Genomic DNA, 21,927 nt, shown 5'->3' on the forward strand with positions numbered 1-21,927 from the left:
AAGGACTGATGCTGAAGCTGTAACTTCAACACTCTGGTCACCTGATGTGAAGAACTGACTCATTTGAAAAGACCCTGATGCTGGGAAAGATTGAGGGCAGGAGGAGAAGGGGACGACAGAGGATGAGATGGTTGGATGGCATCACCGGCTCAATGGACATGAGTTAGGGTAAACTCGGGAGTTGGTGATGGACAGGGAGGCCTGGCGTGCTGAGGTTCATGGGATCCCAAAGAGTCGGACACAACTGAGCGACTGAACTGAACTGAAGCCACTAAGTCTATGATATTTTGTTATGATAGTTCAGGCAAACCAATAAAATTTTCATGCCAATACATTTAAAATCTTAAAATAAATGAACAACTTTATAGAAACACAGTACTATAGAAACATACAACTTACCAAAATTGTCTGAAGAAGAAAGTGAAAACCTAGTCTTTTTACCTCTAAAGGAAATGAATTTCAAGTTCAAATTTTAGCCACAAAGAAAATTCTACTCCCAAATAGCTTTTAAGTGACTTCTACCATATATGTAAAGATAAGATTATTCAAGTTATTCACATGCTCTCAAAGAATAGAAACAGGAAGATTCTAACATTGATAGCAAATTCCATTTCAAACAGTGTAAGAAAAGAAAACTCACTTAGTAAATATAAATATCCTATATAAAATTATCATGACAAAATGCTTAGAAAACACTAACCACAGAATAGGTATACAATGCATGCTCAGTCACTTCAGTCATGTTCTACTCTGTGCGACCCATGGACTGTAGCCCACCAGGCTCCTTTGTCCACAGAATTCTTCAGGCACGAATACTGGAGTGGGTTGCCAATCCCTTCTCCAAGGGATCTTCCCAACCCAGGGATCGAACCTGTGTCTCTTACATCTCCCGCCTTGGCAGGTGGGCTGTTTACCACTGCTGCTGCTAAGTCACTTCAGTCGTGTCCGACTCCGTGCGACCCCATAGACGGCAGCCCACCATGCTGCCCTATCCTTGGGATTCTCCAGGCAAGAACACTGGAGTGGGTTGCCATTTCCTTCTCCAGTGCATGAAAGTGAAAAGTGAAAGTGAAGTCACACAGTCGTGTCCGACTCTCAGGCTCCTCCGTCCATGGGATTTTCCAGGCAAGAGAAGTCTATAGAATAGATACATATTCAGCCAAATTAAAAAAAAAAAAAATTATTTAAAAAGTAAAAAGAAGGTCCACAATCTTGGAGAAAATATTTTCAATGCATTTAATCAGCCTTGTTTATCTACCCTGAAAGGGAGAAAAAATATTGACTACCATTCAATAGAAAAATAGGCAAAACGTGTGAAAAGGAATTCCAGAGATGAAACCCAAATAACCAATAAACATATAAACCTTTAGTAACAGCCAATCACCATTAAGACCGGAAGGAAACACTGCTTAACACAACACCAGACTGACAAAACTCTAAACATCAGCAGAAGCCAAGAGTTGGTAAGGATATGGAGAAACGGAACTATTAAACAGCACTATTTAAGTGTTGCAACAATATGGAAAATCATCTGGGCACTATGTAGCACTGCTGAAAATGTTCATTCTCTACAATCCAGCAATTCTACTCCTAGGCATATGTTCCAGAGAAACCTTCTACCTGGGCACCAAGACACATGTAAATGACTGTACACAGCAGTATTATTTAAAATAGAAAAAAAAAAAAAAAACTACAGGAAACAGAAACATCTACTGCTGAAGAATGGATAAATTACAGTACGGTCATAATAAAATACAGTTCCATTCAGTTGTGGAAGTAAATAATTTTACCTACATAAGCCAATGTGGATGACTATCAAAAACAAAATATAAGTAAGAAAGGCAAGTCACAAAAGAAAAGAGCATAACCCTACTCATCTGATGTGCTAAGTCACTTCAGTCGTGTCTGACTCTTTGCGGACCCTATGGACCATAGCCCTCAAAGTTCCTCTGTCCATGGGGATTCACCAGGCAAGGATACTGGAGTAGATTGCCTCCTCCAGGGGACCACCAGGAATCGAACCTGCAGCTCTTCTGTCTCCTGCACTGGCAGGCAGGTTCCTTACCACTAGCACCACCTGGGAATTCCCTAAGTGAAAGTCACTCAGTCATGCCCAACTCTTTGTGACCCCATGGACTATACAGTCCATGGAATTCTCCAGGTCAGAATGCTGCAGTGGGTAGCCTTTCCCTTCTCCAGGGCATCTCCCCAACCCAGGAATGGAACCCAGGTCTTTTGTATTGCAGGCAGATTCTTTATCAGCTGAGCCACAATGGAAGCCCAAGAATACTGGAGTGGGTAGCCTATCCCTTCTCCAACAAATCTTATTGAACCTGGGTCTCCTGCATTGCAGGTGGATTCTTTACCAACTGAGCTATCAGGGAAACCCTACTCATCTGATGTCCCCCAACAAGATGAAGTAAACCATATATAGTTCCTGAATATGTCCTTATATATGATGAGAAGTCTCATAAAAAGTAAGTTAAATATAATACAAGGATAAAGCTCATGTCTGAGACTAAAAGTTGTTTAGTTGCTAAGTCATGTCTGACTCTTTGTGAGCCCATGGACTGTAGCCTGCCAGGCTCCTCTGTCTGTGAGATTTCCCAGGCAAGAATTCTGGAGCAGGTTGCCATTTCCTTCTCCAAGGAGACTAAAAGGGATCTTTACAAATACTGGAAATATTCTACTTTTTAAGGTGAGTTTCGCTATATCCTTGCACTTATAAGTTACATATACAGCACACAGGTTCTTTTATACCCACCAAATACTTAATAGGGTTTCCCAGGAGGCACAGTGGTCAAAAACTCTGTCTGCCAATTCAGGAGACACAAAAGGCAAAGAGTTCATTCCCTGAGTCAGAAAGATCCCCTGGAGAAGGAAATGACAACCTACTCCAGTATTCTTGTCTGGAAAATTCCATGGACAGGGGATACTGACAGGCTACAGTCCATGGGGTCATAAAGAGGTGGACATGACTGAGCACAAGTTAGCATCTTCAAGAAAGCATCTACTCCTACTCTTAACTGCTGCTGCTAAGTCACTTCAGTCGTGTCTGACTCTGTGCGACCCCACAGATGGCAGCCCACCAGGCTCCCCCGTCTCTGGATCCTCCAGGCAAGAACACTGGAGTGGGTTGCCATTTCCTTCTCCAATGCATGAAAGTGAAGAGTGAAAGTGATGCTGCTCAGTCGTGTCCGACTCTTAGCGACCCCGTGGACTGCAGCCTACCAGGCTCCTCTGTCCATGGGATTTTCCAGGCAAGAGTACTGGAGTCGGGTGCCATTGCCTTCTCCTACTCTTTTAACTAGAATTGTTTAAATTAAGAATTTTCAAAGTTACTAATTTTGAAATAAAATGACTAATGGCTAGAAATTTGCTTTATTAAGACTATATAGTCATCTCATAACACAAGCAATTAAGATAATCAAAATTTAATTTCCGAAGTTTAAGAAAAACAGAATAGAGAGGAAATTTTCAGAACACTTAACTTACCAAATTACCCCAACACCATATTTTCCATTAAAACAAAGTCATGTTGCTAGATGCCTTAATATAAAATTGCTGGTCTACTACTAAAAAATCATAAACACTTAGTATAATACCTTCTTCATATTTGTTATTGTATTTAACCATAGTCTGAGCAGTATTCAGAATATTTTTATGTCATCAGCATAGTGTTTAGGAAAATCCTCTCTTGCCATTTTCCACATGGTTAGCTCCTGTAAACCAGGAAACCATTGTTTCCCTCAATTACCACCTACTGGAAAAGTCAACCTTAATAAATTTTCAGTGTTTCACGTTTTGTGTGATCCACTTGCCAACGTTTCAGGATCTCATCTTTCTCTCTCTTCCTTCGCATGTGGTCACTCTTTAACACTTTTTTCAAAGAAGGGAAATGTAAGAGAGATTGGACTCATTTTCTCTCTCATGCTCTTTCCTTTGTCCTCATTCATCCTCCATCCATCATTTATTCAAACATTCATTGAAAAGATATCAACAGGTACTTTTCACTTTAATGTTAAAAACAGGCAAAAGGTAAACCTACTTGCTTAAATTAGGTTTCAAAAATCTGTGAACTACAAGCAATCATGTTGCCTTTATGCCTTCCTTTCTCCCTAATCTCCCACTCTATAATTGGCTGTCACCTTGAGCAAACTGTTTTAATTGTTCATTTTAATTGATTTTTTTTATCTTACTTACACAAATCCACTTGAATGAGATATTTCTTATACTACCATCCAACTTTAAATTTCTATGTTTCTAATATATATGTTTGAAATTGTCAACATTACTTGAGAAGAAAGATCTAGAATGAAGCTGCTCTTGAGGGCAACAACATCATTTCCTTAAAGCATAGACCCTGCATGGTGAACTACTGAACAAGATGGAGCCAGCATAAACAGAATGACAATTCACTAGCCCACTGCTAGTGGGCTAATCTCCCCTCTCAACTGCTCAGCATATTTCAGTAATGAAAGAGCAGCTAACGTTACCAGCAGTTTCTGCTGGGCCTTTTGCAGTATCTCAGTTTCACAGTTAGAGGCAAAGTAACATGGAGATTTAATTTCTCATTCAAAAAGCACTAGAGACTGCACTATAATTAAATTCTTGCATTAGAACAACATATATTGTTTCCAGCAAAAAAAAAAGAAAAGCACTGTTGCATAATTGATTAGAAACAGGGAAGGGGAGTCAATTCACACTCTGAGTTGCAACACAGAAGTCTCTTGGCCTTTTCTCTTTTTATCTCCCCTTGATTATTTGCACCAAGCTAGCCAGCAGTGGGCTGGGGAGCTGTGAAACTGCATGTCAGGGTCATCTCTTAAAATCTGATATCTGTTTTCTTCAAATTCTATGGAGAGAATTAAGAGGTGAGATGGTGATGCAATAATTACCTAGTTAGATGAGCAAGCATTTCAGATCCATAATAGAACCAGAAGACATTATAAGTGGAAATCATTTAATTGCTTAAAACGACTTTCACTTACTATCCTCTACCTCTAATCACTCAACCTCTCCTCCTCCCAAACAAATACCTTCACAAGTACCACCTCCACAATTATTTCTCTACTGGGGCCTTTCTAAATGGCACTTTTAGAAATGATATACAAATAAATGTTACGCAACAAAAATTAAATACATGACATTCTACTAACTGCAGTGCAACCTTAGGCAAGTCTCTCACAATTTCAGAGAATGATAAAGGTCATCACTGATGGAAGTAAAAATCTGGGAAGAAGCTAGACTCCCACCAACGTCCATCATTTTCTCCTCTGCAGAATGAGTACACCATGGAGCAGAGAGTTGTTTATAAACATGAATAAGACAGTCTGTCCTTTGTATCTATACGTTCAGTTCAGTTCAGTCACTCAGTCATGTCCGACTCTTTTCGACTTCATGGACTTCAGCTCCCCAGGCTTCCCTGTCCATCACCAACTCCTGGAGTTTATTCAAACTCATGTCCATCGAGTCAGGGAAGCCATCCAACAATCTCATCCTCTGTCATCCCCTTTCTCTTCCCACCTTTAATCTTTTCCAGCATCAGGGTCTTTTCCCATGAGTCAGTACTTCGCATATGGTGGGCAAAGTATTGGAGTTTTAGCTTCAGCATCAGTCCTTCCAATGAATATTCAGGACTGATTTACTTTAGGACTGAGTGGTTGGATCTCCTTGCAGTCCAAGGGACTCAAGAGTTTTCTCCAACACCACAGTTCAAAAACATCAATTCTTTAGCGCTCAGCCTTCTTTATGGTCGAACTCTCACTCCATACATGACTACTGGAAAAACCACAGCTTTTACTAGACAGACCTTTCTTGGCAAAGTAATGTCTCTGCTTTTTAATATGCTGTCTAGGTTTGGTCATAGCTTTTCTTCCAAGGAGCAAATGTCTTTTGATTTCATGGCTGAAGTTAACCATCTGCAGTGATTTTGGAGCCTAAGAGCAATTAGGTTGCTTAAAAAAAAAAAGTTCAGATATTGGTAGAACATACCAGTTTATATTTTTACATTTATAAGGTGTGTGGGGTGGGGGGCAGGGGAGAGGTTGATTGATTCTAGTTTATGGGTTGATGGTTACTAGATTGCTCTGAGTTTTAGTTACTTTTTAATCACTGCATTACTTTTAAACTGAACTGTAAGTGAAATTCACATTCCTTAAAGACCAGGATCACACAAATTGTGCTGCTGCTGCTGTGCTACTATGCTACTGTGCTGTGCTGCTACTACAAAGAGTAGCAGAGATCCTAGTGTTTCTCAAAAGATGGGCAGAGCTCTAAAACAGTGAATCCAGGGAGGTGGCTGTCCAGAGCTGGTGAGACTTCTCTGTGTGGAAGCTTATCTCCACTACAAGCCTGGCTCCCAAGTACAGTGCTTCCAGTCCTTGGACCGGAACGGAAGTAACAACCTAGAAGGCAGGAATCAGAAAAGACAGATGGCGTCCAGTACTCAGAAAGCGGGAATGGTTGGGAAGGAGACCCCTGCAGGAAAATGGAGAGAATGGGCAACGTGGACTCAGGAGTCCATGAATCGTCATGAACCGTCACAGTTTGGCTGAGCTCCACCTGCACTGCCAGCACTGGTCCTGGGTGACAAGGAGCATTTGGTGGGACTCAAGAAGGCAGAAGTGCAGCAGCCCTCCTGTTCCCATCACTCGAGGAAGATGGTTGCAGGGCTCTAGAGGTGGGGCCGGCCTACAGGCTCTCCATCAGCTTATCTGATTCTCGACCCTGATATGTCTGACTCAGTGAAGGCGCCCGCTTCCCCTGCGGTCCAGAGCATCCTGGAGGTGAGAGCCTAGTGAGCAGTAAGGAGTCTGTGTGGATTCAGCTTATCCTCAGGGCTTTTAGTTCACCCCCATTCTCCAGCACCTTATTTGCCAACTGCTTGCCCTGTGGATTTAGGCCTAATATCCAAAATACAGAAGCAACAATCTGCCTAACTTGCTTAACTAATTTCTACAAATAAATATGGTCAAATGCTCATAATAAATCCCATATTCTCTACCACTCCCATAGTTCTATTTCTTTGAGTAAATCTTGCCTGATACAGAACTTGGTACCAGATCTAAAATTCCAGGAAAACAAAGTATGGTGAATATAAGTAACCAGTTGACTCTTAAATTGTAATATTTGTGAGTTTTACTTCTATTAGGCCATAAGTTATACTGAAGGACCAAATTATGCATAAGGTAAAGAATCACTCTCAACGTTGAGTCAATAATTATTCGTGATTTTACTAAACAAATATCTCTTTCGAGAACAGTAATAAATTCTCAGCTAACATCAACAGGAGAAAACTGAAGGAGGCTACACTTTAAAAAAAAAAAAAATGCACAGATGTTGATAATAACAAAATTAACCAGATAGATGTTATATTTCAACAAATGTTTTCAACAATCACCCTGTTGCTTTAATACTCTGATGTTCTCATTAAATCAAAACTGTTCAACTGAAATGGTTATGTTTAAAAGATGCTCATATCATTTTTATGATCACTCCTGAAAATTTCTGGCAAAATACATTATATAAACTACTTTCATAATGTACTCTAAATAGGATGACATAAAGCTTAGCTGAAGAGCCACTATAATCAAAAGGCCAGAGAATGAAAATGTGAGAGAGACAGACATAAAAGGAGAGAGCCAGAGGAGGAGGGAAATAAAAATGAATTTAGACACATAAATGAGCCTCAGTAGATTTTGGGTGAAATACTGAATAGCATCACTGAATATTACATTTATGCAGGGCACTTTTGTGTCCAAAGGAAAGACAATATACTTTTGTATTTACTTAGATTTTTTTTTTTTTAAAACAGAATATTATGACTTTTTCTCCTATTTCTTCCAGTCAATGTGACATCATCATTCAAGGCCCAGGTCAAAGGTCACTTCACAAGTGAAGCCATCTATGGCCCACACCAACTCCAAATCAAGATTGTAGTTACTTATTTGCCTTTTCCTGAGATGATGTAACCTTGAAATCAGGGTCTAAATATAATTTGTCTTTGTAGCCCAATAACTAACAAATAACAGATTCTAAGTATATGATTGCTAAACCCATTCACACTACCGCATAGACGTGATGGTTAATTTTATATGTCCATACAGTTACTGTGAAAGTCAAGTGAGAAAAAAATGCTAAAGGATTTGCATACTGTCTGCTAGCTACTATATTCTCATTAAAATAGTCATTTTCATCATTTTAAGTCATGTTAATTGGGTCTGTTTGACTTTAAGAAAATCTGCTTTTCAGGTCAGTAACTGTGTATGCATTATTTCCTTTTACTGAAGAAATGCTGGGATGTACTCACATACCTGGGGGTACCTACTTTGTATTTCAGCCTCTGGCTTCAGGGTCTAACTAGGGATTTCCAAATTGTTACTCTATGTTGATAAAAAATAGATACATATGGCTTTCTTCTGGAGGAAATAAAATCCTGAGCTCACTGGGTATGCTGCAGTTACTTGGCTCGTCATTGTTTGTTTCACTCACAGAATGCTGACAGCTTATTTTATATTAGTGAGAATTCTCCAAAGAAATGGAATAGGAGACATATATATGTGTGTGTGTGTGTGTGTGTGTGTGTGTGTGTGTGTGTATGCATGTATACGTGTGTATATATATATGGTATGTGGTATATGGTGTATGGAGAAGACAATGGCACCCCACTCCAGTACTCTTGCCTGGGAAATCCCATGGATGGAGGAGGCCGGTAGGCTGCAGTCCATGGGGTCACTAAGAGTCGGACACGACTGAGCGACTTCACTTTCACTTTTCACTTTCATGCATTGGAGAAGGAAATGGAAACCCACTCCAGTGTTCTTGCCTGGAGAATCCCAGGGACGGGGGAGCCTCATGGTCTGCCGTCTATGGGGTCGCACAGAGTTGGACACGACTGAAGCGACTTAGCAGCAGCAGCAGCAATATGGTGTATATATATGGTATACGCCAGGTGGTAAAGAATCCACCTGCCAATGCAGAAGACACAAGAAACAGAAGTTCAATTCCTGGGTGGTGAAGATCCCCTGGAGTAGGAAATGGCACCTCACTCCAGTATTCTCACCTGAAAAATTCCATGGGCAGAGGAGCCTGGCAGGCTACAGTCCGAGGGGCCAGAAAGAGTTGGACATGACTGAGCACCTGAACACAAAACATCTATAAATGAGATATGTGATCTACTGCAAAAATTGGCTCATGTAATTATGGAGACTGAGAAGTCCCGTGATCTGCATTTACAAGCTGGAGACCAGGAAATCTAGTGGTGTAATTCCTGTCCAAGTCCAAAGGCCTGGGAAACCAAGTCCAAGGCCAGGAGAAGGCTAATGTCCCAGCTTAAGCAGCTAAGGGACTGATCTCTCCCTTCCTCCACTTTTGCTTTATTCAGGCCTCTCAACAGGTTGGATGATGCCCACCACTGGGCAGGGCCATCTGCTTTTTGAGTCCACTGATTCAAATGCCAACCTCACCTAGAAATACTCTCCCAGATATACCCAGAAATAATGTTGTATGTGGGCACCCTGTGGCCTAGTCAAGCTGACATACAAAATTAACCATCACAGCTAGCTCCTGTCCAAAATGGTTGGTGCCCCTACCCACAATACCACCTGCCACATTGGAAACTACTGGCCCCATTCAAAGATGGGTAAAAACCGAGCCAGGCCACAAGGAAACTGAGCATAAAAGCAGCAAATATCAAAAGCAAGACAGAAACGGAGCAAAGAGGCCAATGAAGAACAAACATCATAAGAAGAACTACCCAAGGAAACAGATGAAGAATTTAAATAACACTTCACAGACCCAGTAATAATAGTAATAATTTAAACAAACGGCTCTTGCTTTAAAAGAAAATAATGTTCAGGAAAGAAATACAAGGGCCCAAATGATAAAATACAAGATATTTGAATCAGATGAAAATAAATGGACAGGGTTATAAAATACTACAGAGATGAGAAGTCACTTTAGGAACTAAAAAATAACAAAGAATTTGACTAAAAATATAGCAGGAAAAAATACTGAATGGGAAAGAACACTTAAGTGAAATTAAAAAGTTAAAGATAATACAAAAAAAACAAGGAGAAATGTTATACCTACCTTCAGAGTTAATAAAGAAGAAAACAAAAAGATACCTTCAGTTCATGGAATTCTCCAGGCCAGAATACTGGAGTGGGTAGTCTTTCCCTCCTCCAGGGGATCTTCCCAACCCAGGAATCAAACCCAGGTCTCCCACATTGCAGGCGAATTCTTTACCAGCTGAGCCACAAGGGAAGCCCAATTTGTAAATATGAAGGCATAAAATGAGAGTCTGCTTCTCAGAGTTAAATGGCAAGATCCAAGAAAAACTGATGCAGAATGAGAAAAAAACAAAAAGAAAAACTGATGAAGTTACTGAACTTCTTTCTAGCTTACTAAAAATAGCCCATGGACATCTGAACAAAAAGCAAAACAAGAACAAGTGCAAAGATCAGTCTGCTTCAGGCTTCACAGTGACACCAAATGCCAGATGACAAGAAAGTGATCCCACACTTCGGAGAAAAAGAACTCAGACTGAATCATTTTGATAATTATAGTTAACAATCAGAAAATAAATATTAATAATCTAAATTTTAAGAAGAGAAGAAAAGCAAGTTAAAAAGAAATGTCATTAATCTACCCACCTTTCAAAGCAAAAAGTCAAAAGATGTTGTTTAGAGTTAAATTCAGTCATTAAAAAAGACAGACATAAAAGAATACAAAGAGGGTTTTTTTGTTTGTTTCTTTGTTTTCTGGTCTTTCTCTTAATTCTCAAGTAATACAGTCACTTTGGTGAAAGGATATTAACTTAAAAATAGTAAATTCCTTTGGTTTAAACCCAGCTTCTAAATCTTCCATTACATCAGAAGCAAACAAAAAATAACTCTATATTAGAAGCAAAATATAAATATGGTCCTACTTTTGCAAAACCATCTCTATTTACTTGTATATATGCACACACAGATGCTGTAAATAATGCTCACCAAATGCCAACAAGTATGAGGCAGGGAAGTGATAGGGCTTTGTATGCTTTAATGTTTTTAAAATGAGCAATGCATTATCTTTTCAACTAATAAAGCTTTTATCCTACTTCAATAATGGCACAATCTTTCTCAAATCCCTGTATATCATTTTGTTCTTATATCCCAGATCTAAGAAACTAGACAGTGAAGAGTTAAGGGACTTGATAGAAGAATGACCTCACAAAGGATGATATTTTAATAAATATGAGATACACCTATTAGTTTGGACCATTATCAAATCTACTGATTATACTCAAGAAAATAACTTTTATTATAACTAGATATGCCTGGAAACAGGATGAACTGCCACATGCAGTAAGAAATTGCACAGAGTACTCAAGATACAGTGCTAAAGTAATCAACCAACCCTTACGGAAGAAAGCCATACCAAGCACATGTTAGAGTCAGTGACCTTCGTGGCCACTTTCAGTTCTTAAAACACCTGACTTTGAAGTGACATCATACAAGAAAGTCATGAATCTCTGGCTTATGCTATATAAATAAGAGTATCAAGCACCACCCTCACTTTTAGGACTCTATAGCTCTGAATTATTTTCACAAATATGTCATATTTCCTTTCACCCCATTACAACTCTTGAAATAGGCAGGACAGGTGTTATTTTTCCACACTGCAGTTCAGATAATTAAAATTCAGAAAGAAGTCACTGGCCCAAGATACTACAAAGAACTGCAGAGCAAGATCTCATTTTCTCTGATTCCATGTTTATGATCCAGGTGACTACCTAAATGCAGAGTAGCCCAGCGCTGATGATAGATTTCACTTATACCAACCCAGGCTTTCTCAACAATTATGCCAACTTAGCTCAAAATGGAAAAAAAGCTGGCTTGTTGCTGGTACAGTTTTCTACTTTGTGTGAAGAACGTCTTGAAACTTTATGGAAAAGAAATTTAAAGTAACCACATTATACCTGTCCATTGCTATGAAACAAAATTTTGGTAGGGAATTAAAACTTTCTCAGAAAGGTAAGCTATTGTCCTCTTGCTTTCCAAACTTACCCACTGCCAACACCGGAGCAAAAGTTTGAACATGAATTCTGATAAGCTGGACTAATGTATATGCATGCATATGTTCTGGACACCTGCTCTGAACCAGCTGCTCAGAGTACTGGGTAACATATTGAAATGGCTGGAAAACAGTGGAGCAAAGTCAGGTCTGTTGGAGTCATGTCCACAAACATTCACAATGAGAGAAACTGCTAAAATATGCTAAAGAGCTAAAATATGCTTATAGACCAGGTTTTATGCTGATATATGTGAGTAGAAATTAATGGTAACTGGAATCTTTTCAGAATTTATTTAATATTATCTAATGGCAGATGGGGAGAAGGCAATGGCACCCCACTCCACTACTCTTGCCTGGAAAATCCCATGGACGGAGGAACCTGGTAGGCTGCAGTCCATGGGGTAGCTGAGAGTCGGACACGACTGAGCGACTTCACTTTCACTTTTCACTTTCATGCATTGGAGAAGGAAATGGCAACCCACTCCAGTGTTCTTGCCTGGAGAATCCCAGGGATGGGGAAGCCTGGTGGGCTGCCCTCTATGGGGTCGCACAGAGTCGGACACAACTGAAGCGACTTAGCAGCAGCAGCAGCAGCAATGGCAGATGGTATAGGGGCAAAAAAGAAAGAATTTAAAAACTAAGTAAAGAATTTAATGTGAATTTATATAAGTATATTTTTATATAAATATATATTTATACACTATATATATTTATACACTATATATATTTATACATTATTGATTGATTGGAAAGGGAGAGGAAGACTGCTTCTAGAAGACTCTTGATATGGCTACAAAAGAAATTTTACAAATGCTATTCAGGCTCTTTAAATGTTAGAACCTACACAGAAAGGCACCGCATCATATTCTGTGGCTCTGGCAAGATTTTATCACCACTGGCAAATTGGAAACGTACAAAATAGTTTTAAGAGCCATATTCAAATCCCTTTTCAATTATGTAGACAGTGGCAATGTTGCATCCACTGCTGACATTTTAAAAACGTCATCCTAAAACTGACCTTGGGAATATATGTGAAGTATAGAAAAGATAAATGTCCAAACTGCAATTTTCTCTCTGAATCAGACCTTATGAAAACTAACACCAAGCAGGTTTAAAAACAAGTATCAGTGAATTTGTTCTAAAGCCTCTATACCTGAAAACACAGATTTAAAAATATAAAAAACAGCATGATGAATAATGTAATTCATCGGGACAAACACATTAAGTGAAACACTCACTATGCCTCCCTCTGTTCAAAGGGAGGCAATGAAATGAGTGAAAAATGTTGAAATGAGTTCAAAGACTTCTGAACTCATGAATTGTAAGCTATGAGGCATGATCATTTAGAATGAATCACACATAATATATTATAGCTAATCAAGATAGCATCTTCAGTTTATACTCAGGGTAAGTATTAACACAATGATTCTCTTTGCCATCATCCTCAGTTGTCATAATTATATCTATGTCATAGATACAGTTATATCTATAGTTATATAGTTATATCTATGTCATAGTTATAGAACAAGGACATTGTCAAAATGTATAAACATACAAAACTTAACACTGATCTATTCAAACATAAAATTTTCATAACAACTGAGCAAAAACATAAATACAGTATTAAATTCATATATAGGGAAAGTGAGAACTTTTTGTATGATAATGAGTGAAGATTTCCATGGTGACAGAGGAATGAGCTGCGACTATTTGAATTTACTACATTTGCCCTATTTGTCTTCAGTTCAGTTCAGTTCAGTTCACTCAGTCGTGTCCGACTCTTTGCGACCCCATGAATCGCAGCACGCCAGGCCTCCCTGTCCATCACCAACTCCCGGAGTTCACTCAGACTCACGTCCATCGAGTCAGTGATGCCATCCAGCCATCTCATCCTCTGTCGTCCCCTTCTCCTCCTGCCCCCAATCCCTCCCAGCATCAGAGTCTTTTCCAATGAGTCAACTCTTCGCATGAGGTGGCCAAAGTACTGGAGTTTCAGCTTTAGCATCAGTCCTTCCAAAGAAATCCCAGGGCTGATCTCCTTCAGAATGGACTGGTTGGATCTCCTTGCAGTCCAGGGGACTTTCAAGAATCTTCTCCAACACCACAGTTCAAAAGCATCAATTCTTTGGCACTCAGCCTTCTTCACAGTCCAACTCTCACATCCATACATGACCACAGGAAAAACCATAGCCTTGACTAGACAGACCTTTGTTGGCAAAGTAATGTCTCTGCTTTTGTATATGCTATCTAGGTTGGTCATAACTTTCCTTCCAAGGAGTAAGCGTCTTTTAATTTCATGGCTGCAGTCACCATCTGCAGTGATTTTGGAGCCCCCAAAAATAAAGTCTGACTGTTTCCACTGTTTCCCCATCTAGTTCCCATGAAGTGATGGGACCGGATGCCATGATCTTCATTTTCTGAATGTTGAGCTTTAAGCCAATTTTTTCACTCTTCACTTTCACTTTCATCAAGAGGCTTTTTAGTTCTTCTTCACTTTCTGCCATAAGGGTGGTGTCATCTGCATATCTGAGGTTATTGATATTTCTCCCGGCAATCTTGATTCCAGCTTGTGTTTCTCCAGTCCAGCATTTCTCATGATGTACTCTGCATATAAGTTAAATAAACAGAGTGATAACATACAGCCTTGACATACTCCTTTTCTATTTGGAACCAGTCTGTTGTTCCATGTCCAGTTCTAACTGTTGCTTCCTGACCTGCATACAAATTTCTCAAGAGGCAGATCAGGTGGTCTGGTATTCCTATCTCTTTCAGAATTTTCCACAGTTTCTTGTGATCCACACAGTCAAAGGTTTTGGAATAGTCAATAAAGCAGAAATAGATGTTTTCTGGAACTCTCTTGCTTTTTCCATGATCCAGTGGATGCTGGCAATTTGATCTCTGGTTAGGAGTATAGAAAACTGTTTATCTTTACATTATAAATGCAACTATCAGTAGCTGCTGGAGTTAGCTCATCACCAGCTCCTAAGAGCCAATTGTTAAATTTTAAGAATCTTGCAAGTTCTTTTTTAAACCACTGAAACCGGTGGGAATATTTACACCATGGGAACTGACAAACGCTACAGATCAGGCCTTCACATCCAAAGCCCTCGAGTCAGTTTACAAACACACCACTAATCCACATGCAAGTAAGTACACAGTGCACTCAGTTCTTACAAAGTTAATTCATCTATATAGATAATAATAAGCTCATTAAAAAAGAACATTACCATACACCCAGAAATCTCCCTTGTATCATCTCTGAACTGATACTCCCTTCTAGAGTATTTTCCAGAAACAAATATTATAAAGTAGAAATTTCAGCAAGGAAGGAAAGAGGCATTTTTTTTAAAAGATTCCATATACAAGTGAGATCATACAGCATTTGTATCTGTCTTTATTTCAATTAGTATAATGCCTTCAAGGTCCATCCGTATTGTCATAAATAGTAGGATTTCTTCACTTTTAATGACTAATACTCCATTATATGTTTTTATATATATACACACATATATACATACACACACACCCCACATCCTATTTACCCATTCATCTGTTGACACACACAGAGGTTGTTTCAATGTCTTGGTTACTATAAATCATGCTGCAATGATCATGGGGGTGCATATATCTTTTGTTGAGTGTTTGTATTACCTTTAGACATTTCCTAGAAGTGGAACTGCTGGATTACATGGTAGTTGGTCTTAATTTCTTGAGGATCTTCCATAAAATTTCCATAGTGACTGCACCAATTAACAATCCTACCAAGTAGTGCACACATCCCTTTTCTCTGCATCCACAGCAGCATTCTCTCGTCTCTAATTATGGTCATTCTAAAGGTGTGTGGTGTTATATCACTGTAGTTTTAGCTTGCATTTCCCTAAATGCCTAAATGATATTCAGCATGTTTTTATGAACCCGGCTGTTGATATATCATCTTTGGAGAAATGTCATATTCAGACTTTTGACCATTTATTTGGTTATTTGGGTTTGTTTGTTTTTTTTTTCTATTGAGTAACAAGAGTACATTTACATTTTTGGATAGCAAACCCTTCCTCATCCGATATATAGTTTGCAAATATTTTTTTTCCCATTCTATAGGTTGTCTTTACACTTTTTGGATGGCTTCCTATGGTGAAGAAACTTTTTAGTCTGATATAATCCCATTTGTTTATTTTGTTGCTTGTACTTTAGGTATCATATCCAAAACATTAGCAAGATCTGTGTCAAGAAATTTTGTTCCTATATTTTTTATAGGAGTTTCTTAGTTTCAAGTCTTACGTTTAAGTCTGTAATTGATTGGTCCAACTTTTGTGAGAGGTGTTAAGATATGGGTCCAATTTCACTCTTTCACACATGAAAATCCAATTATCATAACACCATTTATTGAAGAGACCATCTTCTCCATTGAGTATTCCTGGTTCCCCTGTCAAATATTAGTTGATCATATATGCTTGGGTTTATTTCTGGGCTCTCAATTCTGTTCCACTGGTCTATTTGCTGGTTTCTTTTCTATGAGTATCATGCTGTTTTGATGACTATAACTTTACAGCATACCTTGGAATCAGAAAGAATAACGTGAGACACGCCTGCTTTTTCGTTCCCCATATTTCCTTGGCTACTCAAGGGCTTCTGTGGTTCCATATGAATTTCAGACACTTTTCCTAGTTTTATAAAATATGTAATTGGAATCTTGATATGGAATGCGCTGAATCTATAGATGGCTTTCAGTAATATTAACATTTTAACAGTATTAATTCTTCCAATCCATAAATAATGAGGTACTTCTCCATTTGACTTCTTCAATTTCTTTCATCCATGTCATGTGGTTTGCAGCATAGAGATCTTTCACATCCTAAGTTAAATTTATACCTAAGTATTTTATTGTGTTTGATGTTACTGTGAAAATTAATTTAAGTCGTTCAGTTGTGTCTGACTCTTTGCAACCCCATGGACTGTAGCCCACCAGGCTCCTCTGTCAATGGAATTTTCCAGGCAAAAATACTGGAGTGGGTTGCCATTTCCTTCTCCAGGGGATCTTCCCGACCCAGGAATCAAACCCAGGTCTCCTGCATTGCAGGCAGACGCTTTACCATCTGAGCCACCAGGGAAGCCCTTGATGCTACTGTAAGTGGAATCTATTTCTTTTTCAGAAATGTTGTTGCTTACAGAAATGCTACTGAATTTTGTATATGTTGATATTGTATCTTGCAACTTTACTGAATTCACTGATCATCTATCAGTCTTTTGTTTGAGTCTTTAAAATTTTCTCTATATAAAATCAAGGCATCTGCAAATAAAGACAATTTTACATCTTCCTTTCCAACTGGGGTAACTTATTTCTTTATCTTACATGATTGCTCTAGCTAGGACTTCTAGTACTATAGTGAATATAAGTGGTAAGAGTGGGCACTCTTGTTGATCTTAGAGGAAAAGCTTTTGAACTTTAAACACTAAGTATGATGTTAGCTGTGGGCCTGTCACATTTTTATTGAGGTATGTTCCTTCTAGGCCTAATTTGTTAACATTTCTTATCATGAATGGATGCTGAGTTGGAAGAGGGCAACTTCAAGTGAAAGATATAATATGAAAAATCATTTGTAAGTAGCACCATCTTCCCAAGTGACGCTAGTGATAAAGAACCTGCCTGCCAATGCAGAAGACATAAGACACCTGAGTTTGATCCCCGGGTTGGGAGGATCCCCTGGAGAAGGGAATGGCAACTCACTCCAGTATTCTTGCCTGGAGAAGCCCATGAACAGAGGAGTATGGTGGGCTAGAGTCCATGGGGTCACAGAGTCGGACACAACTGAAGCCACTTAGCATGCACACACGTGAAGGTGAGCGGGCAGAAAGACATAATGTACATTTATGTGAAAGTAGCAGGAGCAATGGAAGAAGGAAAGCAAGAAATTGTACGTGCTGTGCAGCTATATAAGGCTGTGAGTCACGTGCCTCTGTACCAGACTTTATGAAATGGAAATGGTTTAACATATTGGCATTTTCTTAGTATTAATGTGTGACTTTTGTATTACAACCAGTATGCAGTACAAGGTAAGTTTAAATAAATACCACAAAGTGATAGCTAGCACTTGATAACTGTTGAAATCCATGGGATTTTTTTTATCCTCCAATTTATACCTGAACTTTCCTATGAAATAAGCAAAGGTAAAAGCCTCTCATAGACATCCTATCCTATCCTTGAAGAAAGCCAAGATTGCAGCTGCAAAGAGGACAGCATTTGACAGCAATCATATGCCATACAGAGCTGAGATGAATATTATGCCTGTCGTAGGAAAATCTGGCTTGTTTTTTTTTGTCCCAGTGATCAGTTTCAATTTTCTAATTATCATTTTAAAGTTGATTCTTAAAACAGTTTTGGTTCTGGAAACTGATGATAGCTAGACTTGCACAAAAAAATCTAGCTTCTTTATAATTTTTTTATACTTAGGGGTTTTAAAAAAATTACACTTTATAGACAGATGAATGTGTCTAAGCGTTGACCTTTGCTTCATAGTCAAAGCAGTGCACTAATGAAAATAATTGCCCCAAATTAATGTTCAAAATAGGACTGCCACTGCAATTATACAATTTGACCAACCTTTATTGTTTTCCTCTTCATATGGATATTCATTCATCCATTTGTTTCTAGAGTCACATTGATCCTGAAAGAAAAGCACATGAAAAAATTAATGAGAACTGCTAAGGGGTTAATATCTAAAATATATAAATAGTTCATACAATTCAACATCAAAAACACAAGTAACCCAATTAAAAATGGGCAGAAGATCTGAGTAGACATTTTACAAAGAGGACATGCAGATAAAAACAGGCTCATGAAAATGTAACCAGCAGGGAAATGTAAATTAAAAACCACAATAAAATATCACCTCATACCTGTTAGCATGACTATCAACAAAAAGAACACAAATAACAAACGTTGGCAAGGGTGAGGATAAAAGGGAACCCTTGTATACTGTTGGTGGGAATGTACATTGGTACAGACACTGGAGAAAATAGTATGAAGGTTCCTCAAAAAACTAAAATTCGATCTACCATATGACCCAGTAAATGCACTCCAGGATATATCCAAAAACAAAACAAAACACTAACTCAGAAAGATACATGAACCCCAAAGTTCATGGCAGCATTATTTATAATAATGCAAATAATCGCAAAGATAAGGAAGCAATCTGAATGACCATCAACAGATGAATGGATAAAGAAGATGTGGCATACATATGCAATGAAAAACGACTGAGGCATAAAGAATGGAATTTTCCCATTTGTAACAACATGGATGAACTTGGAGGGTATTATGCTAAGTGAAATACGTCAGACAGAGAAAGGCTGGGTGATATCACTTACACGTGGAATCTAAATAATACAACAACCTACTGAAGATAAAAAAGAAGCAGACTCACAGATAAAGAGAACAAACGAGTGGTTATCAGTATGGAGATGGAAGCGGGATTAAGTATAAACTATTATTATAAAATAAACTACAAGGTTATGTTGTATGACACAGGGAATATAGACAAAACTTTATAACTATATAACTATAAATGGAGTGTAACCTTTAAAAGTTGTGACTCACTATACTGTACACTGGTAACTTGTGTAATATTGCACTTCAGCTGTACTTCAATTTTAAAATGATAAAAAGTTGCACATGTTGATAACATTCTGCCACTGGAGGAAAGAAAAGAAAATCTTGAGTCTGCAATTTTTTTAAGCTCTTGATTAGTGGAGTGACATAATAAAAGTGATAGCTGAAGAACGGTTTTGGTTTTTGCCTCCTCTTTAGCAGCCATGTAAAGGGGGAAATGGAGAACTGAAGAAACAGAGAATTCCAGCTTTGACACTACTGACAGACCCTGGGCACAAGATATGGAAATCTGTATAAAGATAAGGGAGGGAAAAAGAAAAAGAGGGATGAAACAGGGAGAGAGGGTGGGGGTAAAATGGCAGAAACTGGTTTAAAAGAAAATTTAATATCTGAAAGAGAAGTCACAAATGTTTTAGCTGAAATGGTTGGCTCCATTATTCTTAGCAACTAAAAGATTGTTAAAGAAACACTGTTTTCCAGAGGAAATTGTCTCCTTTCGCCTCTTTATAGCTGATACATATATGCAGAATAATTAATATGAATACTTTTTGGTGATTCCATCTTGGCCAATACCCAAGTAACTTTTTAACAATTGATCTGAGTTAAAATATGTCACTACTTAAAAATTAAACAAACATAAAGTAGATATTTATGTTGTCTCTAAAAGCTTCCAAATCCCCAAGACCATGTGGATCTCAGCAAACAAAATTAAATATTGCTGGACTGGAGAGTTTCAATTACAGTAGACCATTTGCCTCATTTGGATACATCTTAAAAGTCCTCCTATTTATGCCCTCTCAGTATTATGTAACTTGCTTCAGAATTTCCATTTCACGAGGCAAAATTTTTTTTGGCATTCAGTTAAGCCAGCTTATTAGGCAGAGTTCTTTTTTTTTTTTTTTTTTTTTTTCACTTGGAATTACACTCAAGAGGGGACACGCCTTAGAGTTCTTAAGCAGCTCCCATTCTGTGCCAATGCCTACACAGGCAGTATCCAGCCATGTTTCCTCTGCATGTGTTTCCACACATCCGAGCAGAAAATGTGTGGAAACTCATAAAGCCTTAAAAGAAATATACCAGAATGTACATGTTTCATGGGCTTGGTCTGTAAGATGAAGTGGCCTTTAATTTCATTCCAGTTTTAAATCAATCAATTGATCAAGCAATGACTCTTTCTTCCTCCTTCCCTGTCTCCTTTCATCTCTCCCTCCATATTATAAAGATATGCCTCTTCTGACTCAAAAACGCATCCCGTAATACACTGTACAGTTTTCACCCCTACAAGTGCCACTAAGAAGCAACAGAACATAAATGCAATATTTTAATATGACAAGGACAAACAGAAATATTCTCTTGAAATTCAAAGGATAATTCTTCTGTTTTATATTATGAAATCATAATAGTCTATCTCTTGAAAGATATCCCTTGCTCTAGAAGTTATCTAGAACACCATGTTTCTATCAAATACGTCTTGTCCTTTCTAGTCTTCAAAACGTATTTCAATCCATCAATTGCAACTTCTCAGCAGAATGTATCAGGTACTTCAAAACTCACTGCTAGCTTACATTCTAGTTCCATAATGTTTTTCACACTTTAATAAACTAAGAACATTTTGACATGACATTCAACTCATTAATGCTTACCTCCAAATTCATAGTACTCCATTATAAAGATACAGGATTATTTACTCTCTCATTTTTGTCTAGTAGTTTACAGTTTTTACTATTACTGATAATACACACCCTTCTGTGTATATCATGTACATCAGGACCTCTGCTAGCCTGAAAGATGCCTTTGGGAAACTAGAAAGGATGCCGTCTCTGGGAAGACACAGACAGACTCATCAGGAGGTGGGGCCTGGCCAGGGAAGCCTAGTACAGATTTCTACCACTCACCCCTCAGCCAGGAATCCATATCCTACACCACTGTACCCCGCTGGCCTGGTGTGCACTTTTAATTACTGTCTTAGAATTCAGTTACAGAAGTATCATTCCTGGATCAGAGTAATATAGGCTTTTTTCAGCCTTTCAAAATATATTACTCAACTTGCTTTTTATATACACGCTAGCTTCCCTGGTGGCTCAGATGGTAAAGCGTCTGCCTGCAATGCAGGAGGCCCGGGTTCAATCCCCGTGTTGGGCAGATCCCCTGGAGAAGCAAATGGCAACCCACTCCAGTACCCTTGCCTGGAAAATCCCATGGACAGAGGAGCCTGGTAGGCTACAGTCCATGGGGTAGCAAAGAGTTGGACACAATCGAGAAAC

At 38.5% G+C, this 21,927-nt stretch overlaps 1 protein-coding gene across 50 annotated transcripts in view; it reads right to left on the reverse strand.

Moving 5' to 3' along the window:
- KLF12 (KLF transcription factor 12) overlaps window positions 1-21,927 on the reverse strand; it is a 527,876-nt gene that overhangs the window by 338,199 nt on the left and 167,750 nt on the right. For all 50 annotated transcript variants that reach the window (XR_015137627.1, XR_015137625.1, XR_015137624.1 and 47 more), the window contains one exon: window positions 18,656-18,719. Coding sequence is in view for 37 of the 50 variants with exons in the window: in XM_086328563.1 (XP_086184689.1) it covers window positions 18,656-18,688 (33 nt within the window). In the remaining 13 variants the exon portion in view is untranslated. The remainder of the gene's footprint in view (window positions 1-18,655; window positions 18,720-21,927) is intronic.

The sequence above is a fragment of the Bos grunniens genome, chromosome 12 (genome assembly GCF_055505025.1).
Source record: "Bos grunniens cultivar Pamir isolate PY7600 chromosome 12, Bosgru_T2T1.0, whole genome shotgun sequence".
NCBI classification, from domain to species: Eukaryota; Metazoa; Chordata; class Mammalia; order Artiodactyla; family Bovidae; genus Bos; species Bos grunniens.